At 43.9% G+C, this 16599-nt stretch overlaps 1 protein-coding gene across 1 annotated transcript in view; it reads right to left on the bottom strand.

The window, feature by feature from the left end:
- Positions 1-221: 221 nt before the first annotated feature.
- LOC142186336 (polyunsaturated fatty acid lipoxygenase ALOX15B-like) overlaps positions 222-16599 on the bottom strand; it is a 39263-nt gene continuing 22885 nt past the window's right edge. Inside the window, exons 8-14 of the mRNA XM_075261163.1 lie at positions 14929-15132; positions 13828-13914; positions 12017-12186; positions 7236-7357; positions 1247-1347; positions 626-796; positions 222-543 (exon numbers count right to left, since the gene is read on the bottom strand). Of these exons, the coding sequence (XP_075117264.1) occupies positions 355-543; positions 626-796; positions 1247-1347; positions 7236-7357; positions 12017-12186; positions 13828-13914; positions 14929-15132 (1044 nt within the window). The 3' untranslated portion in view covers positions 222-354. The remainder of the gene's footprint in view (positions 544-625; positions 797-1246; positions 1348-7235; positions 7358-12016; positions 12187-13827; positions 13915-14928; positions 15133-16599) is intronic.

Here is a 16599-nt window from a genome sequence, read left to right on the forward strand (position 1 = left end):
AATGTACTGCTTAATAACTATTTCATGTGGTGACCAGTCGGTGGAAGGTGATGAGAGTTGTCAGGTCCAGGAGGGTCCTGAAATGTTAAAATATTGTCCCGGCGACCTCATTGACACCAAATTCAACTCTATTGGGTGTGACCTGCACCAGCTGGACTGAGGCAATATTCCTGCAGAATAAAGAAAAAAAAAATCATAAAAACAAGAGATTTCCATTAGCCCAATATTTTATTTCCAGCTCATGACTACTTCATTCTATCCAGCACTTTGCAAAACAAGGACAAGGAATCCACCAAGTGAGCGGCGGCCAAGCGCGAGGAAGTCTCAGCAGTAGAGGGAGGCGCGGCAAGAACATTAGATGGAGACGCTGTTCTCTATCACATTCGGGTCCAGGTACAGGTAGGGCAAGTTTGGAAAGACAGGGGTTTGGTTCCTCTCAATAACCTTCTTGGACACCACAGCAAGTTTATCCTGGAATTCCTCAATGTAATTTTGAGGAGCGGCCTCAGTAAAATGTACATCACGATACTTCCCCAGACGTCTCTGAAACATTAGAAGAAAATCGGATCAAAAACAAAACATCGAGTTGTGGCTCCAAACTTCTGAAGTACTGGCAAATACTCACCCGGTCCTTGGGTTCTTTGCTGAGCTGCCACACAATAAGAAGTCCAATGGTGGTGGTGTTGACATCAGGCAGAGTGTCCAGGATAGTCTGTAATGTGGTGACCCCTTTGGATGTAGGAGGGGGGCTCTTCATGGACGAGGGACCATTGGGCATCCAGGCATAGAAGTCAAACTGAAGGATAAACACGTAAGTCCACAGAACAATGCAGAGGTGACTTGTTAGGTTTATCACTTAAGACAAATCACAACAATGCTGCAACAGATCAATGTAGGGAACGTGCTAGGGAAGAAATAACGTTCTGAAAATACAGTGGCCAAGATCTTCACCAACGATCCCCAATAAATATAATGTTCTGACTCATCAGGAACCACAACTCTTACTTGGTTTTTATTAAGAATGGGACAATACCGATGGAATTTGGTGGAGATTTGTTGACTTCTGGTCCTCGGCATGTATAGGCAGGCAACAAAAACAGAAAATGACCCTGAGAGTCTGCTGGGTAAGGACCTTGGACCAGGCCTGAGGAAGGGTCTTCAGGAGGCTGAGAACGATGACTTGGTGGAAGTTGCAGGAGGTCAGTATCATACATAGATGATCATCACCCGTGTGCGCTCAACTTACCTGACCACTGTTCACCGCAGCGTGTTGAGCAGAACACCTGAAGATCACCATGGTCAGATACTTCACCAGAGAGGACACGTCCTCCAGGGATGATGGGATTCCTAGTGAAGAGTCAGATGTGAGAAGGGACAATGCTGAGGAAATAATATTAACCAGTTACTGGGATTACGTTTTATTAAATGTGAATTCACTCTCATCATCTGATCTGACAGCGCTATGATACGTACACTGACACTCCTGGAGCCCTGACAGTGTCATACACTATGTATTATAGATATATATAGTCCTAGGAGCCCTGACAGTTTCATACACTATGTATTATAGATATATATAGTCCTAGGAGCCCTGACGGTGTCATACATTATGTAATATATATATATATATATATATATATATATATATATATATATATATAGTCCTAGGAGCCCTGACAGTGTCATACACTATGTATTATAGATATATATAGTCCTAGGAGCCCTGACAGTGTCATACACTATGTATTATATATATATATATATATATATATATATATATATATATATATATATAGTCCTAGGAGCCCTGACAGTGTCATACACTATGTATTATAGATATATATAGTCCTAGGAGCCCTGACAGTGCCATACACTATGTATTATAGATATATATAGTCCTAGGAGCCCTGACAGTGTCATACACTATGTATTATAGATATATATAGTCCTAGGAGGCCTGACAGTGTCATACACTATGTATTATATATATATATATAGTCCTAGGAGCCCTGACAGTGTCATACACTATGTATTATAGATATATATAGTCCTAGGAGCCCTGACAGTGTCATACACTATGTATTATAGATATATATATAGTCCTAGGAGCCCTGACAGTGTCATACACTATGTATTATAGATATATATAGTCCTAGGAGCCCTGACAGTGTCATACACTATGTAATATATATATATATAGTCCTAGGAGCCCTGACAGTGCCATACACTATGTATTATAGATATATATAGTCCTAGGAGCCCTGACAGTGTCATACACTATGTATTATAGATATATATAGTCCTAGGAGCCCTGACAGTGTCATACACTATGTATTATATATATATATATAGTCCTAGGAGCCCTGACAGTGTCATACACTATGTATTATAGATATATATAGTCCTAGGAGCCCTGACAGTGTCATACACTATGTATTATAGATATATATATAGTCCTAGGAGCCCTGACAGTGTCATACACTATGTATTATAGATATATATAGTCCTAGGAGCCCTGACAGTGTCATACACTATGTAATATATATATATATATATATATAGTCCTAGGAGCCCTGACAGTGCCATACACTATGTATTATAGATATATATAGTCCTAGGAGCCCTGACAGTGTCATACACTATGTATTATAGATATATATAGTCCTAGGAGCCCTGACAGTGTCATACACTATGTATTATAGGTATATATAGTCCTAGGAGCCCTGACAGTGTCATACACTATGTATTATAGATATATATAGTCCTAGGAGCCCTGACAGTGTCATACACTATGTATTATAGATATATATATATATAGTCCTAGGAGCCCTGACAGTGTCATACACTATGTATTATAGAGGGATTCCAGCCCAACAGAGAACTTCCACCTGGAGTTCTGCAAATACCTGCTCCATGTCCATCGCAACACCACCAACATGGCCTGCAGGGCAGAGCTAGGCAGACTCCCCCTATGGCTCACCATACAGAAGAGGGCGCTAGCTTTCCAGGCACACATCCAGGGGAGCAAGCCTGACTCCTACCACCACCAAGCATGGCTAAGCCACCTGAGCAAACCAGACATTCAACAACCAAACAGCAGCCAACCACCAAACCAAAAACTCCAACAGATGATAACCAAGGCCGAAATAAAGGCGACCACAGAGGCAAACAGAGAGCGGTACATTGAAGAATGGAGAAACGAAATAAATAACTCCAAGAAACTCACCGTGTACCAATCCCTACAAAGGGACTACACCATGGCCACCTACCTGGAGAGAATACGCCACCCCAAGCACAGACAGACCCTGAGCCGATACAGACTGAGCGCCCACAACCTAGAGATAGAGACGGGGCGATACAGGCAGACGTACAAGCCACGGGAGAAGAGACTGTGCCAGCACTGTGACCAGGGGGCCCTAGAAGACCAGACCCACTTCCTGCTACACTGCACCAAATACTCAGCTATGAGGGCCGTCTACTACCAAAGACTCTCTGCCCACATCCCAGACTGGGAGAAGAGGAAACTCTACATCCTACTGGGAGAAGAAGAGGCCACTGTGGAGATCGCTGCCCAATACGTGTCCAGCTGTCACCAAACCAGAGGAAGATGAGACTCCATGGACTGTTATATTTATCCCAAAACACCCGCCCCACCCACCCCCACCCCCACCTCCCCATATAGCAGTCACCAACGAAGAGGAAGATGAGACTCCATGGACTGTTATAACCGAACCCCCCCCCCCCCCATACCCACCACCCACCCAACCCAACTCCCCCCCCCACCCACCCACTTTACTAGCTTTGGCAATGCCAAATACCTATTCGGACGTGCCAATAAAGCATTTTTTGATTTGATTATATATATAGTCCTAGGAGTCCTGACAGTGTCATACACTATGTATTATAGATATATATAGTCCTAGGAGTCCTGACAGTGTCATCCACTATGTATTATAGATATATATAGTCCTAGGAGCCCTGACAGTGTCATCCACTATGTATTATAGATATATATAGTCCTAGGAGCCCTGACAGTGTCATACACTATGTATTATAGATATATATAGTCCTAGGAGCCCTGACAGTGTCATACAATATCTATTATAGATATATATAGTCCTAGGAGCCCTGACAGTGTCATACACTATGTATTATAGATATATATATATAGTCCTAGGAGCCCTGACAGTGTCATACGCTATGTACTATAGATATATATAGTCCTAGGAGCCCTGACAGTGTCATACACTATGTATTATAGATATATATATATAGTCCTAGGAGCCCTGACAGTGTCATACACTATGTATTATAGATATATATAGTCCTAGGAGTCCTGACAGTGTCATACACTATGTATTATAGATATATATATAGTCCTAGGAGCCCTGACAGTGTCATACACTATGTATTATAGATATATATAGTCCTAGGAGCCCTGACAGTGTCATACACTATGTATTATAGATATATATAGTCCTAGGAGCCCTGACAGTGTCATACACTATGTATTATAGATATAAATAGTCCTAGGAGCCCTGACAGTGTCATACACTATGTATTATAGATATATATGGTCCTAGGAGCCCTGACAGTGTCATACACTATGTATTATAGATATATATAGTCCTAGGAGTCCTGACAGTGTCATACACTATTATAGATATATATATAGTCCTAGGAGCCCTGACAGTGTCATACACTATGTATTATAGATATATATAGTCCTAGGAGTCCTGACAGTGTCATACACTATGTATTATAGATATATATAGTCCTAGGAGCCCTGACAGTGTCATACACTATGTATTATAGATATATATAGTCCTAGGAGTCCTGACAGTGTCATACACTATTATAGATATATATATAGTCCTAGGAGCCCTGACAGTGTCATACACTATGTATTATAGATATATGTAGTCCTAGGAGCCCTGACAGTGTCATACACTATGTATTATAGATATATATATAGTCCTAAGAGTCCTGACAGTGTCATACACTATGTATTATAGATATACAGTCCTATGAAAAAGTTTGGGCACCCTTATCATTTTATTGATTTGAATTCCCCTAACTACTTTTTACTGACTTACTGAAGCACAAAATTGGTTTTGTAACCTCAGTGAGCTTTGAACTTCATAGCCAGGTGTATCCAATCATAAGAAAAGGTATTTAAGGTGGCCAATTGCAAGTTGATCTCCTATTTGAATCTCCTCTGAAGAGTGGCATCATGGGCTACTCAAAACAACTCTCAAATGATCTGAAAACAAAGATTGTTCAACATAGTTGTTCAGGGGAAGGATACAAAAAGCTGTCTCAGAGATTTAACCTGTCAGTTTCCACTGTGAGGAACATAGTAAGGAAATGGAAGACCACAGGGACAGTTCTTGTTAAGCCCAGAAGTGGCAGGCCAAGAAAAATATCAGAAAGACAGAGAAGAAGAATGGTGAGAACAGTGAAGGACAATCCACAGACACCTCCAAAGAGCTGCAGCATCATCTTGCTGCAGATGGTGTCACTGTGCATCGGTCAACTATACAGCGCACTTTGCACAAATAGAAGCTGTATGGGAGAGTGATGAGAAAGAAGCCGTTTCTGCACGTACGCCACAAATAGAGTTGCCTGAGGTATGAAAAAGCACATTTGGACAAGGCAGCTTCATTTTGGAAACAAAAATTGAGTTGTTTGGTTATAAAAAAAGGCGTTATGCATGGCGTCCAAAAAGAAACAGCATTCCAAGTAAAACACATGTTACCCACTGTAAGATTTGGTGGAGGTTCCATCATGCTTTGGGGCTGTGTGGCCAATGCCGGCACCGGGAATCTTGTTAAAGTTGAGAGTCGCATGGATTCCACTCAGTATCAGCAGATTCTTGAGAATAATGTTCAAGAATCAGTGAAGAAGTTGAAGTTACGCCGGGGATGGATATTTCAGCAAGACAATGATCCAAAACACCGCTCCAAATCCTCAGGCATTCATGCAGAGGAACAATTACAATGTTCTGGAATGGCCATCCCAGTCCCCAGACCTGAATATCATTGAACATCTGTGGGATGATTTGAAGCGGGCTGTCCATGCTCGGCGACCATCTAACTTAACTGAACTTGAATTGTTTGTCCAAAATACCTTTATCCAGGATCCAGGAACTGATTAAAAGCTACAGGAAGCGACTAGAGGCTGTTATCTTTGCAAAAGGAGGATCTACTAAATATTAATGTCACTTTTCTGTTGAGGTGCCCATATTTTTGCGCCGATCAAATTTTGGTTTAATGCATATTGCGCATTTTCTGTTAGTACAATAAACCTCATTTCAATCCTGAAATATTACTGTGTCTATCAGTTATTAGATATATCAGACTGAAATGGCTGTTGCAAACACCAAAATATTTAGAACTAAAAATGATTAAGATTAATAGGGGTGCCCAAACTTTTTCATAGGACTGTATATAGTCCTAGGAGTCCTGACAGTGTCATACACTATGTATTATAGATATATATAGTCCTAGGAGCCCTGACAGTGTCATACACTATGTACTATAGATATATATATAGTCCTAGGAGTCCTGACAGTGTCATACACTATGTATTATAGATATATATAGTCCTAGGAGCCCTGACAGTGTCATACACTATGTATTATAGATATATATAGTCCTAGGAGCCCTGACAGTGTCATACACTATGTATTATAGATATATATAGTCCTAGGAGTCCTGACAGTGTCATACACTATGTATTATAGATATATATAGTCCTAGGAGCCCTGACAGTGTCATACACTATGTATTATATATATATATATGTCATTTCTAGCGTTCACAATAGGGGTCAGTTAATAAGATATAGATGACATATTATACTGACTGCTATGGAGATATTTGCATATTATGATGATGGGCTTCAGAGAAATCGGAATGTGCTGAGGTTGTCGGTCACTGTCTTATAGTCATGGTGTCACTGTCCTCAGTCTTCTGTATTGCATAGTCTTATCTGCTTCCTCCATAGACACATTGTGTACTGCAGTCGGTACTCGTCTCCTTACTGGTGGTGGTGGACGTTGCGGCTCACCTCTCCCTTCTCCTTCTTTACCTCACATTTTATCAATTTGTCCAATTTCTGAACATTTCGCTGCAGTCAGACTTCCAGGTGAATTTAGTTCTATATGAATTCATGTAGTGATCTGTTCTCTGGCTGTGATGTGACCTGGGATCGGGGGAAGATACTGATGGTACCTGAGGACTGATTGCTTAGGAATCCCTTCTCGTAGATCTCGGCCACCCAGGCCTGCAGTTCTGGATCCGACCTCACAGACTCATCGCTCTTATAATAATGCTGAACCACGCTGGATACAAAGCTGGAGGCAGAGAGAAGACGGAGGATTAGATAGTGGCAGTCACTTATGGCGTCCTACACCCCGCTGCTGGAAGATTTGTGAACCCTTCAGAATTTTCTATATTTTTGCATAAATTAGACTTCCAGACGACCTATTATCACTCAGGACCCACATACGGTAATTCCTCCGCTTCTGTCTTACATTCTACAAAGTTCTGACAACCAGGAAAGGACATCAGGTCTTACTATGGCAGCTGACAACTACTAAAGTGCCCAGGAATGACAGCGGAGACATCGGTGCACCCCGGTATGTGGGGGCCGTTATATCTGGGCAGAGTAAGTCCCTGTACGGACACTACTTGGCGCTATAATAGTACAGGACGGCATTATATGTACAACTTAAAGGGATTCTACCATTAAAACATGTTTTTTTTGTAATGACCACGTCGGAATAGCCTTAAGAAAAAGTCTATTCGTCTCCTACCTTTTGATGTGTTCTCCGCCGCGCCGGTCATCCGAAATACCGGGTTTTCCTGGTATGCTAATGAGTGTCCGGCAGCAATGAGGGCGGGCCCCAGCGCTCATACGTCGATGGAGGTGTCCCCACTGTGGCCGGAACTGGGCAATCCAGCCACGCCTTCTTCCTGATCTGCCTCCTCCCCTTCTGTGTCCTCTTCTTTCGTCATCATGGGTAACGCATGCGCAGTCAGCTCTGGCAGGGAGACCCTGTTAGAGCCGACTGCGCATTCCGGCCAGCGGCCATATTTGCGAGACCGCAATTGCGCACATGCACAGTACGCTCCACAAAGTATTTACCGAACAGAGTGTACTGCGCATGCTCAGTAAGGTCCGTGCAGCCCTCTGACGCACAAGTGAACTCATCCAGGCTTCGGAGGACTGCACGGACCTTACTGAGCATGCGCAGTACACTCTGTTCGGTAAATACTTTGTAGAGCGTACTGTGCATGTGCGCAATTGCGGTCTCGCAAATATGGCCGCTGGCCGGAATGCGCAGTCGGCTCTAACAGGGTCTCCCTGCCAGAGCTGACTGCGCATGCGTTACCCATGATGACGAAAGAAGAGGACACAGAAGGGGAGGAGGCAGATCAGGAAGAAGGCGTGGCTGGATTGCCCAGTTCCGGCCAAAGTGGGGACACCTCCATAGGCGTTTGAGCGCTGGGGCCCGCCCTCATTGCTGCCGGACACTCATTAGCATACCAGGAAAAACCGGTATTTCAGATGACCGGCGCGGCGGAGAACACATCAAAAGGTAGGAGACAAATAGACTTTCTTAGGGTCCATTCACACGGAGTAACACAAGGCGTTTTTTGTGCTTATTTTTACGTCCGTTATTTTACTATAGAACTCAATGGAAACGTCTTTTTATGGCCGTATAAATAAGCACAAAATAAGCACAAAAAACGCCTCGCATTACTCCGTGTGAATGGACCCTTAAGGCTATTCCGACGTGGTCATTAGAAAAAAACATGTTTTAATGGTAGAATCCCTTTAAGGGACTATAATATTTGGACAAACCTTAGCACTATATAAAATTATCTGTATACAGTTACTGGGCACTATGTACAGTACGTATATCATGTATACTGCACCTATATACCACAGAGTGGTCATTATGTACAGTAGGTATGGAATATATTCAAACCCCTTTAAGTTTCTCCCTCTGTTTCCTTGCCGCCATGCTATTTCTCAGTAATGGACACTCGGCCCCATCTTGACAAATAAAACCCAGAAATGGAGATATTTTTTGTTAATGTATTACAAAAGAAAACCTGAGCTCTCCCCCGGCCAGAAGTATTTGCCCCTTTGCTAAGTGTTGATTATTCGGACCCTTTGCTCTGAGTATTTGCCCCGTTGCTCTGAGTATTTGCCCCTTCGGAGCTCGCACAGCCCGGAGTCTTCTTGATACAAGTCTTTCCCCTCTGGATTTGGGGCCCCTCTGCCCCTCGGCAGATCCTCTCCAGTTCCGTCAGGTTGGATGGTGGACGTTGGTGGAGCCATTTTCAGGTCTCTCCATAGATGCTCCAGTGGGTTTTGGTCGGGGCTCTGGCTGGGCTGGTCAGGAATGGTCACAGGGTTGTTCCGCAGCCGCTCCTTTGCTATTTTAGCCGTTTGCTGAGGGTCATTGTCTTGTGGGAAGGTGAAGCTTCGGCCCAGTCTCAGGTCCAGGATATCTCTGTACTTGGCCGCATTCATGTTTCCTTCCACTCCAACCAGTCATCCTGTCCCTGTCCCATAGCATGATGCTGCACCCGCCATGTGTCACTGTTGGGATTGTATTGGGCCGGGCCTGGTTGTCTCCACACAGACCATTATCAGAGCAGAGAATCTTATTCCTCATAGTCTGGGAGTTCTTCTTGTGTTTTTGGCTTTCCTATGTCTTGCACTGAGATGAGGTTTCCTTCGGGCCCCTCTGACATAAAGCCACGACTGGTGGAGGCCGCAGTGATTGGTGACTTTGTAGAACATTCTCCCATCTCCGGAGCTCAGCCACACTGATCTTTGGGTTCTTCTTTACCTCTCACCAAGGCTCTTCTCCCACACAGTTGTTCTCCTAAGTGTCAGTAGTTGTCTCAACCATAAGACTTCTTGAGCTGCTTGTGCTGCGGCAACATACTCTGCTTCTGTTGTCGACAGTGTCACTATTGATTGTTTTTTACTAGCCCAACTAATTGGTCCACCTGAGAGTAAGAAAAGATAACCACTGGTACATTTTCTGTCAAGTGTATCTCCAGCCCAGTCTGCATCCACATATCCAGTTAAAATGCATTTGTTACTTGCAGGTAGTTTTAGTTTAACATCGATAGTTCCTTTCAAGTAACGTATTACTCTCTTCACGGCTTTCCAGTCCATTTTATTTGGTTTTGACACCTTTCTGCTCAAAATTCCTACTGCTGCTGCAATGTCTGGTCTTGTAACAGTTGCAAGATACAGTAATTTTCCCATTGCCTTTCTGTACTGTTCGTTGTCTGGTAACATATTTTGTTCACTGTTCATCTCCTTCAGATAGTTGATTTCCATTGGAGACTTTATTGGTTTCACATCTTTCAATCCAAATGTTTCAATGATGTCCTGAATCATGTGACTTTGGTTAAGAAGATAACTTCCATCTTCTTCTCTTTCTACTTGTATACCTAGATACTGTTTCACATTTCCCAAATCTTTGATCTCAAAGTGTTGATCCAGAATTTTCTGTATTTCTGTTACAGCCCTTTCTTTTTCAAAACAAACTAAAATATCGTCCACATATATCAGTACATAGATCCATCTGTCTCCCATGTCTGATCATTCTCATTGGGTCTATCTGTGGTGATTACCTCCCATAAATCATCCTTAGACAACAACATCTCCACTTTGAACTTCCATAACTGATAGTTCTCATTGTCCAGCTTAGCTACTGTAAGTCTGAGCTCTGAGCTGCTGTTCATCTTTAAGGGGGCGTTCGCACTACCGTCGGTGTCCAACAGGTAGTGTCCGCTCCTAGTGTCCGCTCAAAATCTGTCACGGACACTAGGAGCGGACACTAGCTGTGTCCGTGACACCGGTCATTCACTTGAATGGGCATCGGGTGCGTTCTTTTGCACTCCGTGCCCGTCCTTCCCTGTCCGCAAGAGAAGATGTCTCAAGCGGACAGAAAAACCCTGCATGCAGGGAAGGACGGGCATGGAGTGCAAAAGAACGCACCCGATGCCCATTCAAGTGAATGACCGGTGTCACGGACACAGCTAGTGTCCGCTCCTAGTGTCCGTGACAGATTTTGAGCGGACACTAGGAGCAGACACTACCTGTCGGACACCGACGGTAGTGTGAACGCTCCCTAACTTATCTTACTTTATTGTAGAGACTTGTTCTGGAGAATTCTTTTGTATTCACAGAGTCCTCTTGTCTTCTCTGTCTGGTTGCTGGGGTGTCTGGGGTGCTGTGCCTGGGAGCTGGGTTTTGTGCCTGGGCTGTCTGGGTGCCTGGGCCCATAACCTGTTGCAGAGTGCAGTCGCAGAAGAAAGCTTCAGAGTAGATTATATGGGTTAATCTTCAGTTTACTTCTCAGAACATGAGGTAACATCATCAGCATGTCTATACAGCAATATAAGGAGGAACACACTGGAAAGAACTAACCATAGAAAGATGCAGCATTGTGAGATATAGACAAGTCTCCATAGCATATCATTACATGTATTCAGCACATAACAATAATAACATCGCCATCTAGTGTCCGGAAGCTGTAAGTTCCTCCAACACAGTATAATACAATAAGTCTATATCTGTTGCATAAATGTATATACCAACAGTCCAATCAGGTTCATTACACACAGCCGGACTCCAATGAAGGAGAAGAAACATCTCAAGAAGGATCAGAAGGAAAAGGACACGCGAGTTACATATCAGGGTCACAGCAGAGGCTCCGGATATTTCTGGCCAGGGGAGATTTCAGGTTTTCTTTTTTAATAAATTTGCAAAAATATCTCCATTTATGGTTTATTCTGTCAAGATGAGACCGAGTGTCCATTACTGAGACATAACATGGCGGCAAGGGAAAAACTTAAAGGGCTCTGAAGACTTTCCGTATCCACTGTATACAGCAATTACAGTATATACCAAGGAACATTCACTATCATGTATACAACTCCTATATACCACAGCGCGGTCATTATGTATACTGCACCTCTCCATCGCCTCCCAGATCATCTTCCCATCATCTCTATAGAAGAAGTTGGGAATAGAATCCAGTCCCCGAGCTGTGATGTCATCAGGCAGGCAGAGACCGCTGTACGTCACCTCCTCCATCCCTTTTTTCAGTAAAACTGCAATTCCCTGTTTACCGACAGCCATAATCTGAGGGCAAGTAAGAGAGAGGAGAAGTGTAAAGGGCAACTCCGCACAACATACTCCAATCACACATGAAATCTGCCCCTTATACTACAGTACAGCTATTCATCTATTACTGACAACCAGCTGTATATATCATGTCTGAGAGGTTGTCACAGCCCCGCCCCGTTACTGACAACCAGCTGTATATATCATGTCTGAGAGGTTGTCACAGCCCCGCCCCCTGTTACTGACAACCAGCTGTATATATCATGTCTGAGAGGTTGTCACAGCCCCGCCCCCTGTTACTGACAACTAGCTGTATATATCATGTCTGAGAGGTAGTCACAGCCCCGCCCCCTGTTACTGACAACCAGCTGTATATATCATGTCTGAGAGGTAGTCTAAGCCCCGCCCCCTGTTACTGACAACCAGCCTGTATATATCATGTCTGAGAAGTAGTCACAGCCCCGCCCCCTGTTACTGACAACTGTAATGTCCGGGACTGCTCATCCCATTCCCTTTAATAGTCCTTGCAGACCGAGATGGTGTGGACATTTGTATATAAGGTAAAGCGTTTCCTCCCCCTTCATTTCTATTTTACCAGAGCCAGCACACAGGGGGTCTATTAATGCGCCATCTTGTGGATGTTTTTGTGAACTACACCTGTCTATACTTTGCCATTGTAATTTTAGTTGGCACTGTAAAGGAGTGTCCAGTATGATCAGGTGACCTTTAGGACCCATCAAGCTCCCTTGACTGGCCTGGAGGAGTTACAGCCCCCTCTAGGGGGGTTGGGGACCTTTTGTTCTGAGTCCTTTGTGTGGAGCTAGCTGTAGAGCAGCACATGGAGAGCTGAAAATGGCAGCCAAGTCTGAGAGCACTTCCAACAGAGATGGCTTTTCCTCTGTACTCAAGATTCTCCTCAGAGAGTGTTTTCCTCTGAAGCTCCAAGCCTACAAGCACTAAAGTTTACGGACCTGGTTATCCATACATCTGGAACCTCACACATATCTCTCTATTCAAGTAAGTCTTTGGGACAAATCTATATTTAAGAAGCCCATAGCTAGTCTGGCAGAATTCGAGGGTCTCCCGCTGCTGGCACTTCTAGTCGCTCCCCTACATATGTGTACTCAGTTTGTTGAGGACTAACCCCCTGGATACAGGCCATCTTTACAAGTATATACCAGTTTAACTACCCAAGCAGCTACTAATTAAACTATCCAAAGCATTCCTGCTCCAAGCTCCATCACCTGCTCAATTGGACACAGCCTACAAAGATCGCTGTATTGTATGTGAAGAATTACTCCATATGTACATTTGTATTACCTTGTCCTGCTAGTTAAAGAGCAACGGCTACCCCCGAAACCTGGTTGTCTGTTGTCATTGTCAGATATCACGTGGGGGTGGGTAGTCGGGGACATCAAAAAGGAGATTTTGTGCACATTTGGGACCCAGGGACCCCCTAAAAGCTGGCCACATCTGATATATTACCCGTGATACCAGCCCTGGCCCTCCTGAGTGTTACACAACCAGCTGTATGTATCATGTCTGAGAGGTTGTCACAGCCCCGCCTCCTGGTACTGACAGCCAGCTGTATATATCATGTCTGAGAGGTAGTCACAGCCCCGCCCCTATCACATGTTGTTTGTATTTAAAGGTTCTCACTTGATCAAAAACTCCCCCGGGACCGATGAGTTCCTTTCTGGCTAAAGTATTGATGTCCAGGGTGTAGCGCAGATGAGGGATGACGATCTGGCGGAGAAAGAAGATTTTTTATTTTTCAACAGAGAATTAGATTTGTCTGACAACAAAGACGGATAAAACCTTCGCCGCGCGTCTGTTCTGCACTTGTAGTGATGTCTATTGGTCAGAGATGGTTGAACCTCATGGGGGTGTGTGGAGACAATCACTGATCTCCCCTCTCCTGGGCTCCCTTGCAACGCTTGGAGCTCCATCGTGGTCCTCTTGTGTTCCTATTCTGGGTGGTCTCATGGACCTGAGGGATCATCAAGGCTTGTTATTGGGTTTCTACAGTCACGTCAAGACATTGGTGTCAAAGCTTCACAACATCGGCATGTCCTACATGACTGCAGTGTCCCCCGAAGCCCGTAATGTTACTCAGGGGGCCAGAACAGACGAGCCCTGGTTCACATCAGCATTCTGTATTCTGGGGGTACAAACAAAATACTGAACATAGAGGAGAACAAGGCCTGAGTGAGGACTAAAAAGGACCAACATGGAGGTGCTGAGGTGACCCCAGTTCATATAAGTAATTCATGGGTGGCCAACCTCAACTTTAGTTTGACCAAACCTGAAATTTGTGAAACATTTGTAACAAACACGACCCATTATAAAGATCCGCTCATCTCTAGTTAGATCATGTTCTCAGGAGGATACGGAGGACTACTGATGGCGGCACCAGCTGAATAGTCCATGTGCGTTCACACGATGTAACGTGCCGCGTGATGTGGCACGTATACGGCGTGTGAGAGTTTGCACGCCTTATACGCTCCCATTGATTTCAATGGGAGTTAGGATCGTATACGCTGTTATTTTCCGGCCGTGATTTTGTGCCCGCGTTACATCGTGTGAACGCTTACTGTGGACAACTGTGACCAGCGGGTTCTGTCACCAAACAAAGATTTTTTTTTTACGAATAAGGATCAGTTGGATTCTGTCCGCATAGACTGTTCTGCTACATCTCCTGTGTGCCAGTGCTGCTCCGGCTCAGATCCCACCATGGGGCGGTCGCCTCTCGCTCCTCACCTTGAACACTGGATGGTTACGAGGCAGCTGACGGTGAGTCGCAATGTTAAACACTTCAGCAAAGAGATGGGTGTGGAGCAGGTGATAGACGGTCTGGTGGACCTGGAACTCTGCATTGCGCACCCACATTTTGGCCAACATCCAATCCCACTCAGAGTCACTCGGCAAGAAGATCGGAGTCTGGTCACCTGGAGTCTGACCCAACTGTAATGGAAGAAAATAGAACTTTTGCATTCAGAAAATGTTATATGTTTTATACTCCAGAGCTGCGCCCACTATTCTGCTGGTACAGTCACTGTGTACATACATTACATTACTTATCCTGTATTATACTCCAGAGCTGCGCTCACTATTCTGCTGGTGCAGTCACTGTGTACATACATTACATTACTTATCCTGTATTATACTCCAGAGCTGCGCTCACTATTCTGCTGGTGCAGTCACTGTGTACATACATTACATTACTTCTCCTGTATTATACTCCAGAGCTGCGCTCACTATTCTGCTGGTACAGTCACTGTGTACATACATTACATTACTTATCCTGTATTATACTCCAGAGCTGCGCTCACTATTCTGCTGGTGCAGTCACTGGGTACATACATTACATTACTTCTCCTGTATTATACTCCAGAGCTGCGCTCACTATTCTGCTGGTACAGTCACTGTGTACATACATTACATTATTTATCCTGTATTATACTACAGAGCTGCGCTCACTATTCTGCTGGTACAGTCACTGTGTACATACATTACATTACTTATCCTCTATTATACTCCAGAGCTGCGCTCACTATTCTGCTGGTGCAGTCACTGTGTACATACATTACACTACTTATCCTGTATTATACTCCAGAGCTGCGCTCACTATTCTGCTGGTGCAGTCACTGTGTACATACATTACATTACTTATCCTGTATTATACTCCAGAGCTGCGCTCACTATTCTGCTGGTGCAGTCACTGTGTACATACATTACATTACTTATCCTGTATTATACTCCAGAGCTGCGCTCACTATTCTGCTGCTGCAGTCACTGTGTACATACATTACATTACTTATCCTGTATTATACTGCAGAGCTGCGCTCACTATTCTGCTGGTACAGTCACTGTGTACATACATTACATTACTTATCCTGTATTATACTGCAGAGCTGCGCTCACTATTCTGCTGGTACAGTCACTGTGTACATACATTACATTACTTATCCTGTATTATACTCCAGAGCTGCGCTCACTATTCTGCTGCTGCAGTCACTGTGTACATACATTACATTACTTATCCTGTATTATACTCCAGAGCTGCGCTCACTATTCTGCTGGTACAGTCACTGTGTACATACATTACATTACTTATCCGGTATTATACTCCAGAGCTGCGCTCACTATTCTTCCGCTACAGTCACTGTGTACATACATTACATTACTTATCCTGTATTATACTCCAGAGCTGCGCTCACTATTCTTCCGCTACAGTCACCGTGTACATACATTACATTACTTCTCCTGTATTATACTCCAGAGCTGCGCTCACTATTCTGCTGGTGCAGTCACTGTGTACATACATTACATTACTTATCCTGTATTATACCCCAGAGCTGCGCTCACTATTCTGCTTGTGCAGTCACTGTGTACATACATTATATTACTTATCCTGTATTATATTCCAGA

This window comes from Leptodactylus fuscus (genome assembly GCF_031893055.1).
Source record: "Leptodactylus fuscus isolate aLepFus1 chromosome 2 unlocalized genomic scaffold, aLepFus1.hap2 SUPER_2_unloc_2, whole genome shotgun sequence".
NCBI classification, from domain to species: Eukaryota; Metazoa; Chordata; class Amphibia; order Anura; family Leptodactylidae; genus Leptodactylus; species Leptodactylus fuscus.